We start from the raw sequence: 14244 nt of genomic DNA, 5'->3' as shown, positions 1-14244 counted from the left end.
ATTATTTAATAAATACATTTCATAAGGCTATAGGTGCCTTAGTGATTCCTCTGATAGATCTGGGCAAAGCAGATGAGAAACTTCTAGAAAGGATTCACCATTCTAGATGCCATTAAGAACATTTGTGCTTCATGGGAAGCACGGGAAGAGGTCTAACTATCAACATTAACAGGAGTTTGGAAGAAGTTGATTCTAACCTAACCCTCATGGATGCCTTTCAGCTGAGGGGTTCAAGACATCAGTGGGGGAAGTAACTGCAGATGTGGTGGAAACAGCAAGCAAACTAGAAGCGGGGCCTGAAGATGGGACCACATTGATGCAATCCCATGGTAAAACTTTAACGAATGAGGAGCTGCTTCTATGGATGTGCAAAGAAAGTGGTTTCTGGAGATGGACTCTACTCCTGGTGAAGATGCTGTGAAGACTGTTGAAATGACAACAAAGAACTTAGCATATTACATAAATGTAGTTGGTAACACATCAGCAGGGTTTGAGAGGACAGACTCCCAATTCTGAAAGAAGTTCTACTGTGGGTAAAATGGTATCAAACAGCACCACAAGCTACAGAAAAATCTTGCCTGCAAGGGAGACTATTCATGCGGCAAATTTCAGTATCATCTTATTTTAAGAAATTGCCACAACCACCCCAACCTTCAGCAACCATCAACCAGTCAATATTTTTTTAATTAAGGCATGCACTTTTTTTTTTAAACATAATGCTATTTCACACTTAATAAACTATAGGTATAAATATAACTTGTATGTACTGGGAAACCAAAGAATTCATTTGACACACTTTATTGTATTGTATTCACTTTACAGCACTGGTCTAGATCTGAATCTGCGGTATCTCCGAGGTATGTCTATGAGAGGGTTTGAGAGGATTCCTATTCTGAAAGAAGTTCTACTGTGGGTAAAATGCTATCAAACAGCACCGCATGCTACAGAGAAATCGTTTGTGAGAGTCAAAAACTGCCACAGCCTTCCCAACCTTCAGCAACCACCACCCTGATCAGTCAGCAACCAGAAACATGAAGGAAAGCCCTTCCACCAACAAAAAGATTACAACTCATTGAAAACTCAGATGATGGTTAGCACTTTTTATCAATAAAGTGTTTTTTCATTAAGGTGTGTACATTTTTTTAGACATAATGCTCTTGTACACTTGTTACATTATAATAGTGTAAACATAACTTTTACATGCACTGGGAAGCCAAAAAGTTCATTAGATACACCTTATTTCAATATTTGCTTTACTCCAGTGGTCTGGTACCGAACCTGCAGTACATCACAGGTACACCTGTACTTTCTTATTCCCTGGCATAACATTCCAGGCTCATCCTGGACTTTTTAGTCCAGGAATCAACCACTTCTCCACAAAGCCTAGTTCCTTTTATTAAAGAATGGTGTTTGAATCAAGAATCTGGGCCCTAATAATGTGCTCACTGTTACTGAGGCATTGCATCACTGCTTCTAGGTAGACAGGAGTTATGAAATGTATGTATGTATGTGAACCCACATATATACACACATCTATATTTCTCTAAGTTAAATACCACTGAGTTCTATTGTTACCCTGATCCCAATTCAACACCACTGGATTCATTTTAGTTTTAACCTTTCTCTCTTTTTTCTTTCTCCAACAATGAGAAACCTGTGTTTCATTATCTATTATTTACTAATTTGTTCACTCAAAAAAGTATATGCATTCTTTTCATTAAAGACCTGATCAAAGTAGGAAAAAAGTACATACAAAAAATAGTTTCAGAACTACTAACCCATATCCCTGTGAGAAACACATTAATTAGATTACAAAATATATTGCTTTTCTTGTAATTGGCCTATAGTGTCAAGACAGTGTTTCCCAAAGTTATTTAGGTTCCTTATTTTCTTCCTCATCCCCCTTCAGAGTGTTAATGTTATTCACTTGCAATGCAATTATGTTCATTTGTGTTTTTTTTTTAAAGACTTTATTTTTAAGTAATCTCTACTTAAACCCATTCTGGGGCTCGAACTGACAACCCCAAGATCAAGTTGCATGCTCTACTGACTGAGCTAGCCAGGGGCCCCCATTTTTATGTGTTTTTTTTTTTATGCCCTCTTATTGGTTCTCCCCACATTGTTTAAATTAATTTTTTTGAGAAATGAAGGGTAGAGTCCTAATTCTAAAAGCCTAGCTGTCAAGTATAAATATAAGGGAAAATGGAGTCAGAGTTTTATACTTGGGAGGGAAGGTTTCCTTTTCTTTGTACAAGTAGAACAGACTTTAACATACTTACATAAAAAGGAAAGAAACGACAACAAAGAAATTGGCAAAAGGTCCCTTGTGTAAGGAGATCATATGGGGAGTTTTATATAATAGTCGTTCTCAAACTTTATGATGCATACGAATCACCTAGAAGATTAAGCACAGGTGGCTGGGCTCCACTCATATAGTTTCTGATTCACCGGTTGGGGAAGTGGAGGCTTATAATTGGAATGCTGATGCCGTCTGTCCAAATATAATTTGAGAAGTAATTTAGAGTAAAATCAGGGTAGTTGCAAGACAGAAACATACATACACTGATATAAGTAGGTACAAAATTAGAAAAAATACTTCAAAATATACTGAATACAACCTATCTCCAGACCATAAAGACACTTCACATTTATTCAAGGCTTTTTGCCTTCTTTTTTATTTTTTTATTTCCCATGAGCACCTAACCTTACTTCCTACCACAAGCACTTACTACTTTTATAACACTTTATTCTTTTTTAAAAGACTTTATTTATTTGACAGAGAGAGAGAGACAGCAGAGAGGGAACACAAGCAGGGGGAGTGGGAGAGGGAGAAGCAGGCTTCCCACTGAGCAGGGAGCCCGATGCGGGGCTCGAGCCCAGGACTCTAGGATCATGACCTAAACCCAAGGCAGACACCCAACAACTGCACCACCCAGGCGCCCCTTTTATAACACTTTAAAAAACAAAACTTTGAGGGGTGCCTGGGTGGCTCAGATGGTTAAGCTGGGCTCCCGGCTCAGCAGGGGTCTGCTTCTCCCTCTCTCCGTGCTCATGCTCTCTGTCTCAAATGAATGAATAAATAAAATCTTGAAAAAATAAAAAAAAATATATTAAAAAATAAAAAACAAAACTTCGGGGCACCTGGATGGCAGTTAGTTGAGCATCTGACTCTTGGTTTCAGCTCAGGTCATGACCTAAGAGTGCTGAGATTCAGCCCCATGGCAGCCTCCACGCTCAGTGGGAAGTCTGATTGATATTCCTTCTCTCCCTCTCCCTCTGACCCTCCACCCCACACTTGTTCTTTTTCTCTAAAATTAATTTAAAATTTTTTCTTAAATAAAACTTTAAGTTTGCTTTAATCTATCATAGCTTTGTTCATAACACTTCCTATTATGATTTTTAAAAACTTTTAAGAGTGATATTTATCTCATTATATTTCACAATTAAATACTGCTAGTACAAGAAAAGCTGTTAATTTTTGTTTATATATCTTGGATCAACCACTCCCCCAAAGTCCTTATTTAACCTAGAAGATTTTAAGTTGACCATCACAGTCATCTATTTTATACTGAGATTTTATTTTATTATTTTTTTAAAGATTTATTTATTTATTTGAGAGAGTGAGAATGAGAGAGAGAGAGTACATGAGAAGGGGGAGGGTTAGAGGGAGAAGCAGGCTCCTCGCTGAGCAGGGAGCCCGATGCGGGACTCGATCCAGGGACTCCAGGATCATGACCTGAGCTGAAGGCAGTCGCTTAACCAACTGAGCCACCCAGGCACCCCATACTGAGATTTTAAATACCCATACCCCTTTTTATCATGTATTCCACTTCCACAAATCTTTTTTAAGCAAATTATCAGAAGCACAAAGATGTATAAAAGCATTCAGTAGTGTTATACACATGGAAAAATTAAAACTAAGAACAATTCAAATATGTCCATCTCTAGAAAAATGATCCAGTAATTCACAGTGCATTCTTACAGCAAATTATATGCAATACCTAAGCCCCTTATATAAGTTCACAGTGAATGCAGTGTCCATAACCAGCTTGGGGGGGGAAAAAAAACATAATACCAAAGAATTATGCTAATGTGTAGAGTAATTCCCAAAGTATAGTCAAAATAGACAATTTTGTTATTTTTTTCTGTTATTTTCCAACTTGTACAACTTATTTATTATAGGCAGTGGGGAATTTTATTAAAAACACAATGAAAATTACATATATTCACATATATATTACAATGATTTTCTTTTACCTCAGTTGTATTTGCTTCCGTTTTTGTAACTCTTGGTTTCTGAGTTCTTCCAAGCGTCTGAGTTCTTCTTGACGCCTCATGAGATCTATAAAATATTGATTACACATTAATATTTTTACCTTCCCTTTCTTTTTTTTTTTTTAAATCAATAATCATATAGATTCTCTACTGCTGGCAATATACTTAGTAACTTATTCATACTCATGCACCTTGCTTTTTTTGTCTATCATTTTATAATGAAAAATTATAAGCTGTGTAATTAATCAAATTAGTATCTTTTCTGGACCTGTTTCTTCATGTGTATGGAAATAATAATAAAATTTATCCTTACGTTAAGAAATTAAAATGGGTAGTAACTGTTTTAATGTAACGCCTGGAACATATTAAAAACAGAATAAACAGTAGCTATATTTTCATATACATTCTTTCAAATTAGAAATTTTTTCAGCTGCGAATTTTGTAAAGCCCAAAAGGACGCCTTGGGAGACATGAGCAGAGGGCACATAAGAACCAAAACAAACAGTAAGAATAATAGGATACTGTTTAACTGCCAAAGAATATCCCCACCCCCCCATAAATTAGCATAAGATTCCTCCCACACAAAGTCAATTTCTTATGAAAAAAGGCTATGAGAGAATTCTTGGGAGTGGGGGCTGAATTCTGACACCAACAAAATTATTTTAAACAAGATGAGAATTCCCCCAGTCACTAACCCTTGCCATATCATCAAGAACAGGGGTTCCAGAGTAGTATAAGATTAGAAAAAGTACATTTCTTTTGCCCAAGTGCTAAAAATCTTTGTAACAGCTTACCAAATTATGTGCATACAAAAAACATTAAAATACTCTGGATGGCACAATTATGGGTTGTGCTTTTATTTGCCCTCTTATCACAGTATCTGAAATTTCTAATGTAAACATAAATTACCTCAATTGAACATTTCTTAATAAATCACTATTCTCAAGAACTTATATAACAAAATACTAAGTTATTCTATGTGCCAATAACCCTAATAATATAACCACAACAAAGTAGGCATCATAACCCTAACAAGGTAAATATTATCGTCCCCATTTTACTGACTGAAAACAGCTGTATTATATATTACTTATGTCAAAGAAAAAAGATTCAGACAGATTATAAATGTATTATAACCATCCAGCTAGGGTAAGGTAGTGACCAGGGGATTCCAACAAGATGCGTGAAAACACTTAGCTACCTTAAAAGCCATCAAAAACTACTACAATGATTTCAAACATTGAGACAATTAGTTGTCAACCTTAACTACTCATTAGAACTACCTAAGTACCTTTTAACCAGACGAATTAAATCAAAATCTCTTGGGATGTAGACATCGGTATTTTTTTTTTTAAAGCATGCTATTTGACTCCACTGTACAAACACTGAGAACCATACAACTATCAGATAATTACTTTAGCTGGAGAAACCTAGCAGATACCAAAAATATATAATCTACTTATAGTCCTAAGGGGAAATGCTTTGATAAGCGAAAATGTGGAAAGTGTACTACGATCATTAATTATCCAAGAAAGTCTATCCAGTATATCCAGTAACAATTTTGTCATGGTTTTGCAGGTTAGTTGCTCTTAAATCAGGGACAAATTACCATATATAATAATGTAAAAATGTGCATTACATTTTCTTCCACAAAAAGGAGTAAGAAAGAAACATAAATACTTGTTTTCTGACAACTAGATTTTCACCCTTTAAGCTGTGCCAGTTGAGAAAACTGCTTTAACCTCTCAGATAGCATTTCCCCATCTGTTAACAGTGGTTATTAGCTCAAAGAATCCAACAATAAAGTTAACAGATAAGCACATTATACAATTTAAGTAAGAGCACTATCAACTTAAAGCAAAACTACCATTTTACGTTTACTAAATTATTTAAGTTGCTAATATCCGAGGTTCCTGAAATTTCAACAAAGCTTACATATTTGTACACTGCCATAGTAATATCCTTCTGGGGGGAATAAATTACAAAAAAAAACACATATATACACATACATATATATATATAGCTGAAGTGTTTTCAACCTTTGATCCAGTAAATCACAGTCACAGAGATTTTTCCTAAAAATATAATCCAAAGGCATCCATCCATACACATAAAGACATCAGCTGCAGCACTACTTATTACTAAACCAAAAAACATTTGAAAATGCTTTCCTAATTTAATGACAACATAAAATTACATCTATGTAACATAAATATATGGGAATATAAGGGAATAAAGGGGAATAAAGACAAATTTAAAGTTTGATCGGGACTGTGTTTTCTCAATTTAACATCCTTCAAGTCATGAAAACTGAATATATACTCTCTAACAGCCTATTTTCCAGAAATATAGGCACTGAATCTACATTTTTTTATTTGACAGAGAGTGCACAAGCAGGGGGGAGCAGCAGGCAGAGGGAGAGGTAGAAGCAGGTTCCCTGCTGAGCAGGGGGCCCAATGTTGAACTTGATCCCAGGACCTTGGGATCATGACCTGAGCTGAAGGCAGACGCTTAACCAACTGAGTCACCCAGGTGCCCCAAATCTACAGATTTTAAGGCATATTTAGTCCCAAAGAAAAGTTGAAACACTATACTGTTACAACAAGATGTATCTTAAATACAAGAATGAAAAGATGGAAAGATATAATAAAGTACAGTAAAATGTTAGTAACAGAATCTAAATAGCGAACACCTTAAAATTCCTTCAACATTATGTTTAAAATTTCTCTTAACAAGGGGTGCCTGGGTGGCTCATTTGGTTAAGCATCTGACTTCTGATCTTGGCTCAAGTCTTGATTTTGGGGTTGTGAGTTCATGTCCTATATTGGGCTCCATTCTGGGTGTGGAGCCTACGTAAAAAGAAAAAGAAAAGAAAAAAAATTTATCTTAACAAAATGTTTGGAGCAGGAGGATGGGTGGGTAGGGAACACATCCTGGATAAGTTACTGGACTGGACTTAAGAAGAAAGAATCCAGATCAAGTCACTTACGAGACGGGAAAAAATTCAGGCTTACCTCAGACTTCCCCACAGAAACATTCAATGCTAGAAGACAATGAAACATGCTATCAAGTACTTAAGAAAGGAAGAGAGAAAAAGATGCATGAATTTCAAGCACCAGTTTAAAATATAAGGATCACAGATAATATTTTAGAAGACACAAGAACGCAAGGAATGTTGTTTTTATGAATTCTTCCTTAAATCACAAGGATAGACATCAAATGAACAGTCATGAGTCATCTATTTAAAATAGGGTTAAGATTTAAACGTGTGAGGATTATCATTAAAGAACATTAAGTTGAAATGAAAACATGATATTGAAGAGGTATGTGCACTTCCATGTTCAGTCCAACATTATTCACAACAGTGACCGTATGGAAACAACCTAAGTGTCCATCAACGAGTGAACTGATAAAGATGTGGTGTGTATACGTACATATATATATCTACAATATACATATATACACACACTCATACACATAATATACATACACAGACACACACACAATCGAGTATTATTCAGCCACAAGAAAATGAAACCCTACGTTTCCAAGAACATGGATAAACCTTGAAGGCATTAAAGCTCAGTGAAATATGCCAAAGACAGACAAATACTGCATAGAACTTATATGTGGAATCTAAAAAACTCAAACTCATAGAAACAAAGTAGAAAGTGGCTGTCAGGGGCTGGGAAGTGGGGTAAATACCGAGAGGTTGGTAAAAGGGTAAAAACTTTCACCTATAATAATAAGGCCTGAGGATTCAACATATAATGTAGTGACTATAGTTGATAACAGTGTATTGTGTAATTGAAAACTACTAAGAGAATAAAACTTAAATGTTCTCCAACACCAGAAAAATAAACAAAATCAGCTTTTATACTAAAGAAAAAAATTGATGTCATAAATGTAGACAAATAAGATACAAAATAAATAAAAGTTGAGAGGGGGGTGCCTGGGTGGCTCAGTCGTTAAGCGTCTGCCTTCGGCTAAGGTCATGATCCCAGGGTCCTGGATCGAGCCCTGCATCGGGCTCCCTGCTCAGTGGGAAGCCTGCTTCTCCCTCTCACACACACCCTGCTTGTGTTCCCTCTCTTGCTGTCTCTGTCAAATAAATAAATAAAATCTGAAAAAAAAGTTGAGAGGAAAAGAGAATGAAGGAGGAATAAATTATGCCTATTTCCTTGGGGTTTTTTTCCTTCAGTAATCAGGACCAAAAGATATTTAAAGGCAATGTACTTCCACTACTTGATTTATCAGTACGAAGGCATACATAAACAGTGATAATCATAAAATTCCATTGGTGGTAGAGGAGAGAGTAATAACAAAATGCATGGCAGAGTTAATCTCATCTATTAGAAGTTTGTAACTACAGGAACAAAGGTAATACAAAAATAACCATGAAGAAAATTCAGGAACTGCCTCCTATGATGATGATCAAAAACAGGGGGAGGAGGAAAAAAATACCCTGTAATAGTATAATGGAATTTGGATCCAGAAAGGATTAATAAAGATCAGCAAAGTATAAAAGTACAATTATTAGGACATATTGGTGTATCCATGAAGAATTAAGATTTACAAAACTTTGCTAAGGTATATACATAAATATTCACTGAATCACTGCTTTTACTAACTGGAAAAAGAACTAGATATCAATCAACAGAGGATGAGCTAAACTAATTATATCCATTTAGCAGAGTATCATGCAGCCATTTAAAAAATGAGGCAGATCTTCTACAGAAAGTAAAACAGCAAGGTACAGAAAAAGATAAATAGGGGATTTTTTGGTTATAAATAAATATACATATCTACTGACATATTCAAGTTTTCTTTTCATTAAGGGATATACAAAAGAAACTGTTAAAATACAGAAGACACTGTGACTCCTAGAAGAAAGCAGAAGGTGGGGGCAGGGAGGAGACACTTTTTCTGTACTATTTGAGTTTATTTCCATGATAAGTCAACTAAAGAGCTGTTTCTGTTTCTGCACAGCCATAGAACAAAGATTACCTAAAGTCCCCCCTCGACCTGAATAAACCCTTAGAAATGCTGTATGAAATGTAAAAATTGTAGAAAACTGTAAATTAAAAAAAAAATTTTTTTTGCACAAACACTAAAAAAAATTTATCACCTGCAGACTTCTGCCAAAATAAACACAAGATGTACTTCAGCAGAAGTAAACCCAGAAGGAGTAGGCTTTGGGAATGTGCTAAACACTAAACAATGTGCTTTTCTAATATTATAAACCAAAATATTGTTAACAGGGTTTATAAACAAACACACAAAAAGCAATGAAAAAAAAAGCTCATAGGAAATAACTTTGCAAAATTATTCTGCTTCAAAAGTCAAGCCCTAGGGATAGGCAAATCTTCTAAGAGCTCAAAAGAGCTTTATGGGGCCAAAAGAAATGTTGTTCTTTGTCATCACTATATCCTCAAATACCTCAGTGTCTTCTACAACTGACATTAAAAAATATGTGAAGTAATGACTGTTACAATATTGTTTGTCATCATCAGCAACAAATATCTTGTAGTACAAATGCTTCCATATTTAATCAATGTTATGTCCTAACTATGGCATGACTGTAGATAGTGGCAAAGTGCCCAGCAGGCTATGAGCAGAAAACAATTCATATTGGACAGAAGTACTACAGTAATCATGGGGCCCAGGAAATTAAATTTTTAAAAATTTCCCAGTTGGTTCTCACGTGTTTTAAAGCCACAAATTCACCAGACTAGATAACCTTGAAGATCTCTCTCCATCTCTAAGCAGCCAATGATTCTGTAACCCTATCTTATAAAACAATTTAAAATTTTCTGCTAGAGACTTAGTTTATCTTAAATATATGTAATATAAATGAGTTCAATTTTCTTAGAAGAGTGAACTTACAGAACTGCTAAGTTTAGTGTCCAAATGAAACCAGAAATGTCTGACTAGTTTCTATAGTTGCTGAGCTGGATTTTGTTTTTTTAACTTAGTTTCAGCACAGTTATTTAGTGACTTGATCATAAATGTTCACTAACCATTTACTGAACAGAAAAAACAAACAACCCAGACTTTTAGGAATCAAGAATCTATCAAAAGGATTTAAAGATGAATAATGATCATATTTTTCACTTTTTAAAGAAATACTGGCTCTAATATAAAAGAATGGTTTAGAGACCAGGAATAAAGGACAGTCCAGTAAGAAGGCTACTGAAGAAATCTAGGTAAGCATCCTGTGCCTTCATCTCTGGGGGTAGACAAGAGAAGGTAGGTAAATGTTTATTGAAACGCTAAATTAAAAAAAAAAAAAATTAACAGTAAGAAAGCAATTAAATGCTTATTTTAAGAAATACAAAACTACTATGAATAGTTGAAAAAATGAGTGACAGGAATAACGAAGAAATTATTTGGAGAATTAAAGAACAGAAAAGGGAAGATATAAACAATAAAGAAAGATAGGCATAAAAAGAAACCCAGCAGGGCGCCTGGGTGGCTCAGTTGTTTAAGCGACTGCCTTCGGCTCAGGTCATGATCCTGGAGTCCCGGGATCGAGTCCCGCATCCGGCTCCCTGCTGAGGGGGCGTCTGCTTCTCCCTCTGACCCTTCCCCCTCTCATGCTCTATCTCATTCTCTCTCTCAAATAAATAAATAAAATCTTAAAAAAAAAAAAAAAAAAGAAACCCAGCAAGAGGTTAGGGGAGAAGTGAGCTTCTAGATATATTTAAGCACGTTGTCAATGTTAGGTAACTGACCAGTGAATAGGAGAATAAATGATCACCCATCAGGACTGCTCTTAAAAGTTCAGTTGGCTCTGTCTCAAATGTTTAAAATATTCTTGCCAGCTACAAAAAATTCAGTCTTCATGAATCCCCCTATTTGTCAGCACACATGAATCTTTTTCACCCCTGCCAAAGAATATCCATCTGTATTCTTTTGACACACAGTACAATCTTAAATAGCCAGCATTTGTCATAATTCTTCTTTCCAATAAACAAAATCTTTTAAAAGTTTTTATTTTAATTCCAGTTAGTTAATATACAGTGTTATATTAGTCAGGTGTACACCACAACAAAATCTTGATATGTGACTTTATGCCAAATCTACACACCAAGAATTACCCACTGTGCTTCTCTTTTTGCCAGCAGAATAAAGTATTTGTTACAGGCAAAATTTAACAACCTTAATAACCTCCAACAATACTATGTATGTAGGTAGGACTTTTTTTTTTTTTTTTTAAGATTTTGTTTATTTATTTGACAGAGAGAAAAAGCACAATCAGGGGGTGCAGCAGGCAGAGGGGGGGTAAAAGCAGTCTCCCCACTGAGCAGGGTGCCCGATGCAGGGCTTGATCTCAGGATCCTGGGATCATGACCTAAGCCAAAGCAGATGCTTAACCAACTGAGCGACCCAGGCACCCTTTTTTTTCTTTTTAAACGCAGGGTTTGAACTCACAATGCGGGGCTTGAACTCACAACCGAGTTGAGATCAAGAGTTAGACACTTGGGTGCCTGGGTGGCTCATTCGTTAAGTGTCTGCCTTCGGCTCAGGTCATGATCCCAGGGTCCTGGGATCAAGCCTCGCCTCGGGCTCCCTGCTCAGCAGGAAGCCTGCTTCTCCCTCTCCCACTGCCCCTGCTTGTGTTCCTGCTCTCGCTCTCTCTCTCTGTCAAATAAATATAAAATCTTAAAAAAAAAAAAAAAAAAAAGAGAGAGGGCGCCTGGGTGGCTCAGTTGGTTAAGCGACTGCCTTCGGCTCAGGTCATGATCCTGGAGTCCCGAGATCGAGTCCCACATCAGGCTCCCCGCTCAGCGGGGGGTCTGCTTCTCCCTCTGACCCTCTTCCCTCTCGTGCTGTCTCTCATTCTCTCTCTCAAATAAATAAATAAAATCTTTAAAAAAAAAAAAAAAAAAGAGAGAGAGAGAGAGAGACACTCAACCAACTGAGCCACCCAGGCACCAAAAACTTATTTTAATAAGGTATTTTTGCTTTTTTTTTTCTTTCTTGGAAAAGGGAGATTTTTGTTTCTAATACAGTGAGAGTTCCAACTACCTCCAAAACTCCTAACTGGCAACTTAAATAATAATAGGGATCATTGGGAAATATGAACGAGCCTTAAGAAAAAAAAAAAATCATACCATATGAAAACCCATTTTTACCTTGCCTCATTAACATTAATTGGTGTTCATGCCTAGCTGCTTCCATTTCTGCTTCCAGTTTCTCTTTGGCTTCTCTGATGTTTCTATCAACCTGCTCACGCTGCTGCTTTTCCATTTCATCAAGAGCCTTCCATCGAGATGCATACTCAAATTCAAAGGTCCCAGGTTGAGCAAAACGTGGCGGCTGTTCTCTTTCCCTAAGTTTACATTTGAAAACATACAGAAATGTATGTTTAAAAGTCAAAACAACAAATAAGATAATAAGGACTACCATTTACTAAGCAGTTACAATGTTTATGGCACTGTGTCAGGCAAGTAAGTATTCGACATGACTTACCTCATGGCAGTATTATAATACATGTTTTAACAACCCTGAGTTTAAGAAACTGCCCAAGGATGCCCAGCTAGTAAGAACAGAACCAGGACTTGAACCTAAGCAATCTGATACTACAAGCTGCACTCCCCTAATTATCACCTTCAATAAGGCCTTCTGGTTTTCACTCAACAAACAATTTTAGATAAGGCAATCTGCAACACATGAATCAAATATGCCCTAAATTGTCAAGAATTAATTTTTTTCCCTAAAAGGAGTAACTTTTAGGGATAATAAAGGCAGACAGTTTATTGAATATTATGTGCTAGGTTAATTGGCTGTGCCAAAAAATAAAGTGAGGCTATGCCTCACTTATAAATATATCTGTTAATTCTTGTACCTCAAGAACCTAGCACAGTATCTGGCACATTGTATACATTTAACATTTATTTCTTAAATGAATGAATAAAAGATCAGCAAACAAATGACCAAAAAATTTTTTTAAAAAATAATGATCTATGAATGTACTTGAAATTCAAAGAATTTTTTCAATTATTCTTGCCTATAATAGCTTCTATTAAAAAATATTAGTAGCAGTGCCTGGGTGGCTCAGTCGTTAAGTGTCTGCCTTCAGCTCAGGTCATGATCCCAGCATTCTGGGATCGAGCCCCACATCGGGCTCCCTGCTCCGCAGGAAGCCTGTTTCTCCCTCTCCCACTCCCCCTGCTTGTGTTCCCTCTCTTGCTGTGTCTCTCTCTGTCAAATAAATAAAATCTTTTAAAAATAAATAAATAAATAAATATTAGTAAAAACATAATCCCTATCCCACCAATGAAAGTATAGAGGCCTTGCAATCCTAAATTTTAACTTTTATTTTAGGGTGGGGAGGGGAAGATGCGCAGGTGAGACAAATTTGGGAGATAAAAGGTGAGGTTGTCACAGAAAAAAAGATGTAGTAACAAGAAAGAGCTTTAAAGATTTTCAGAGGTACATCAGGAAAATCAAAGTTAACCATGATCTGGTATTCTATACTTAAAAAACAAGACAGACATTTTCTTTTAAAACACTGACTGGAAAAAGGAAAGGAATGGGGGAGATCAACCACCTACTCATTTTTCTGAAAGAATTATTTATTAGTCAGTAGTTCCTAAAATCAGACTTTGACTATAATCACAAATATTAAAAAATCTTCATTTTCTCCAAGGGAAACACTACTGAAACAATATGGATTTGAGGAGTTAGAACTAAATTTGAACCATAGCACTTAGTCTTTGTGAACATTCCCTTCTGAGCATAACTCTTTAGTAGCAAAACTGGAAATATGAGATCTTGTAAGGTTTGCTAAGTAAATTATATAAATGAATATTTCTATATGTATATAAATTCCACTTTTTGTAACACCCTTATAATTCCAGTTCTCTAATTCTTGAATCCAAAAGTATGCTCTAGTTCAAATTTGTAATGCTAAACTATAACCAGAAAAAAAGTCAAGTGACTAGGAAATCATAGTAATTCTTT

General features: G+C 35.9%; 1 protein-coding gene across 14 annotated transcripts in view; it reads right to left on the bottom strand.

The window, feature by feature from the left end:
* PSPC1 (paraspeckle component 1) overlaps positions 1 to 14244 on the bottom strand; it is a 100797-nt gene that overhangs the window by 62491 nt on the left and 24062 nt on the right. For all 14 annotated transcript variants that reach the window (XR_010410084.1, XR_010410089.1, XR_010410086.1 and 11 more), the window contains exons 4-5: positions 12414 to 12610; positions 4258 to 4342 (exon numbers count right to left, since the gene is read on the bottom strand). Coding sequence is in view for 6 of the 14 variants with exons in the window: in XM_064586324.1 (XP_064442394.1) it covers positions 4258 to 4342; positions 12414 to 12610 (282 nt within the window). In the remaining 8 variants the exon portion in view is untranslated. The remainder of the gene's footprint in view (positions 1 to 4257; positions 4343 to 12413; positions 12611 to 14244) is intronic.

This window comes from Mirounga angustirostris, unplaced genomic scaffold (genome assembly GCF_029215605.1).
Source record: "Mirounga angustirostris isolate CCGP_5_RB_7025 unplaced genomic scaffold, mMirAng1.0.hap1 SCAF_3, whole genome shotgun sequence".
In the NCBI taxonomy this organism is placed as follows: domain Eukaryota; kingdom Metazoa; phylum Chordata; class Mammalia; order Carnivora; family Phocidae; genus Mirounga; species Mirounga angustirostris.
Note: the sequence above shows the minus strand (reverse complement) of the source record. Positions and strands in the feature narration are given on the sequence as shown.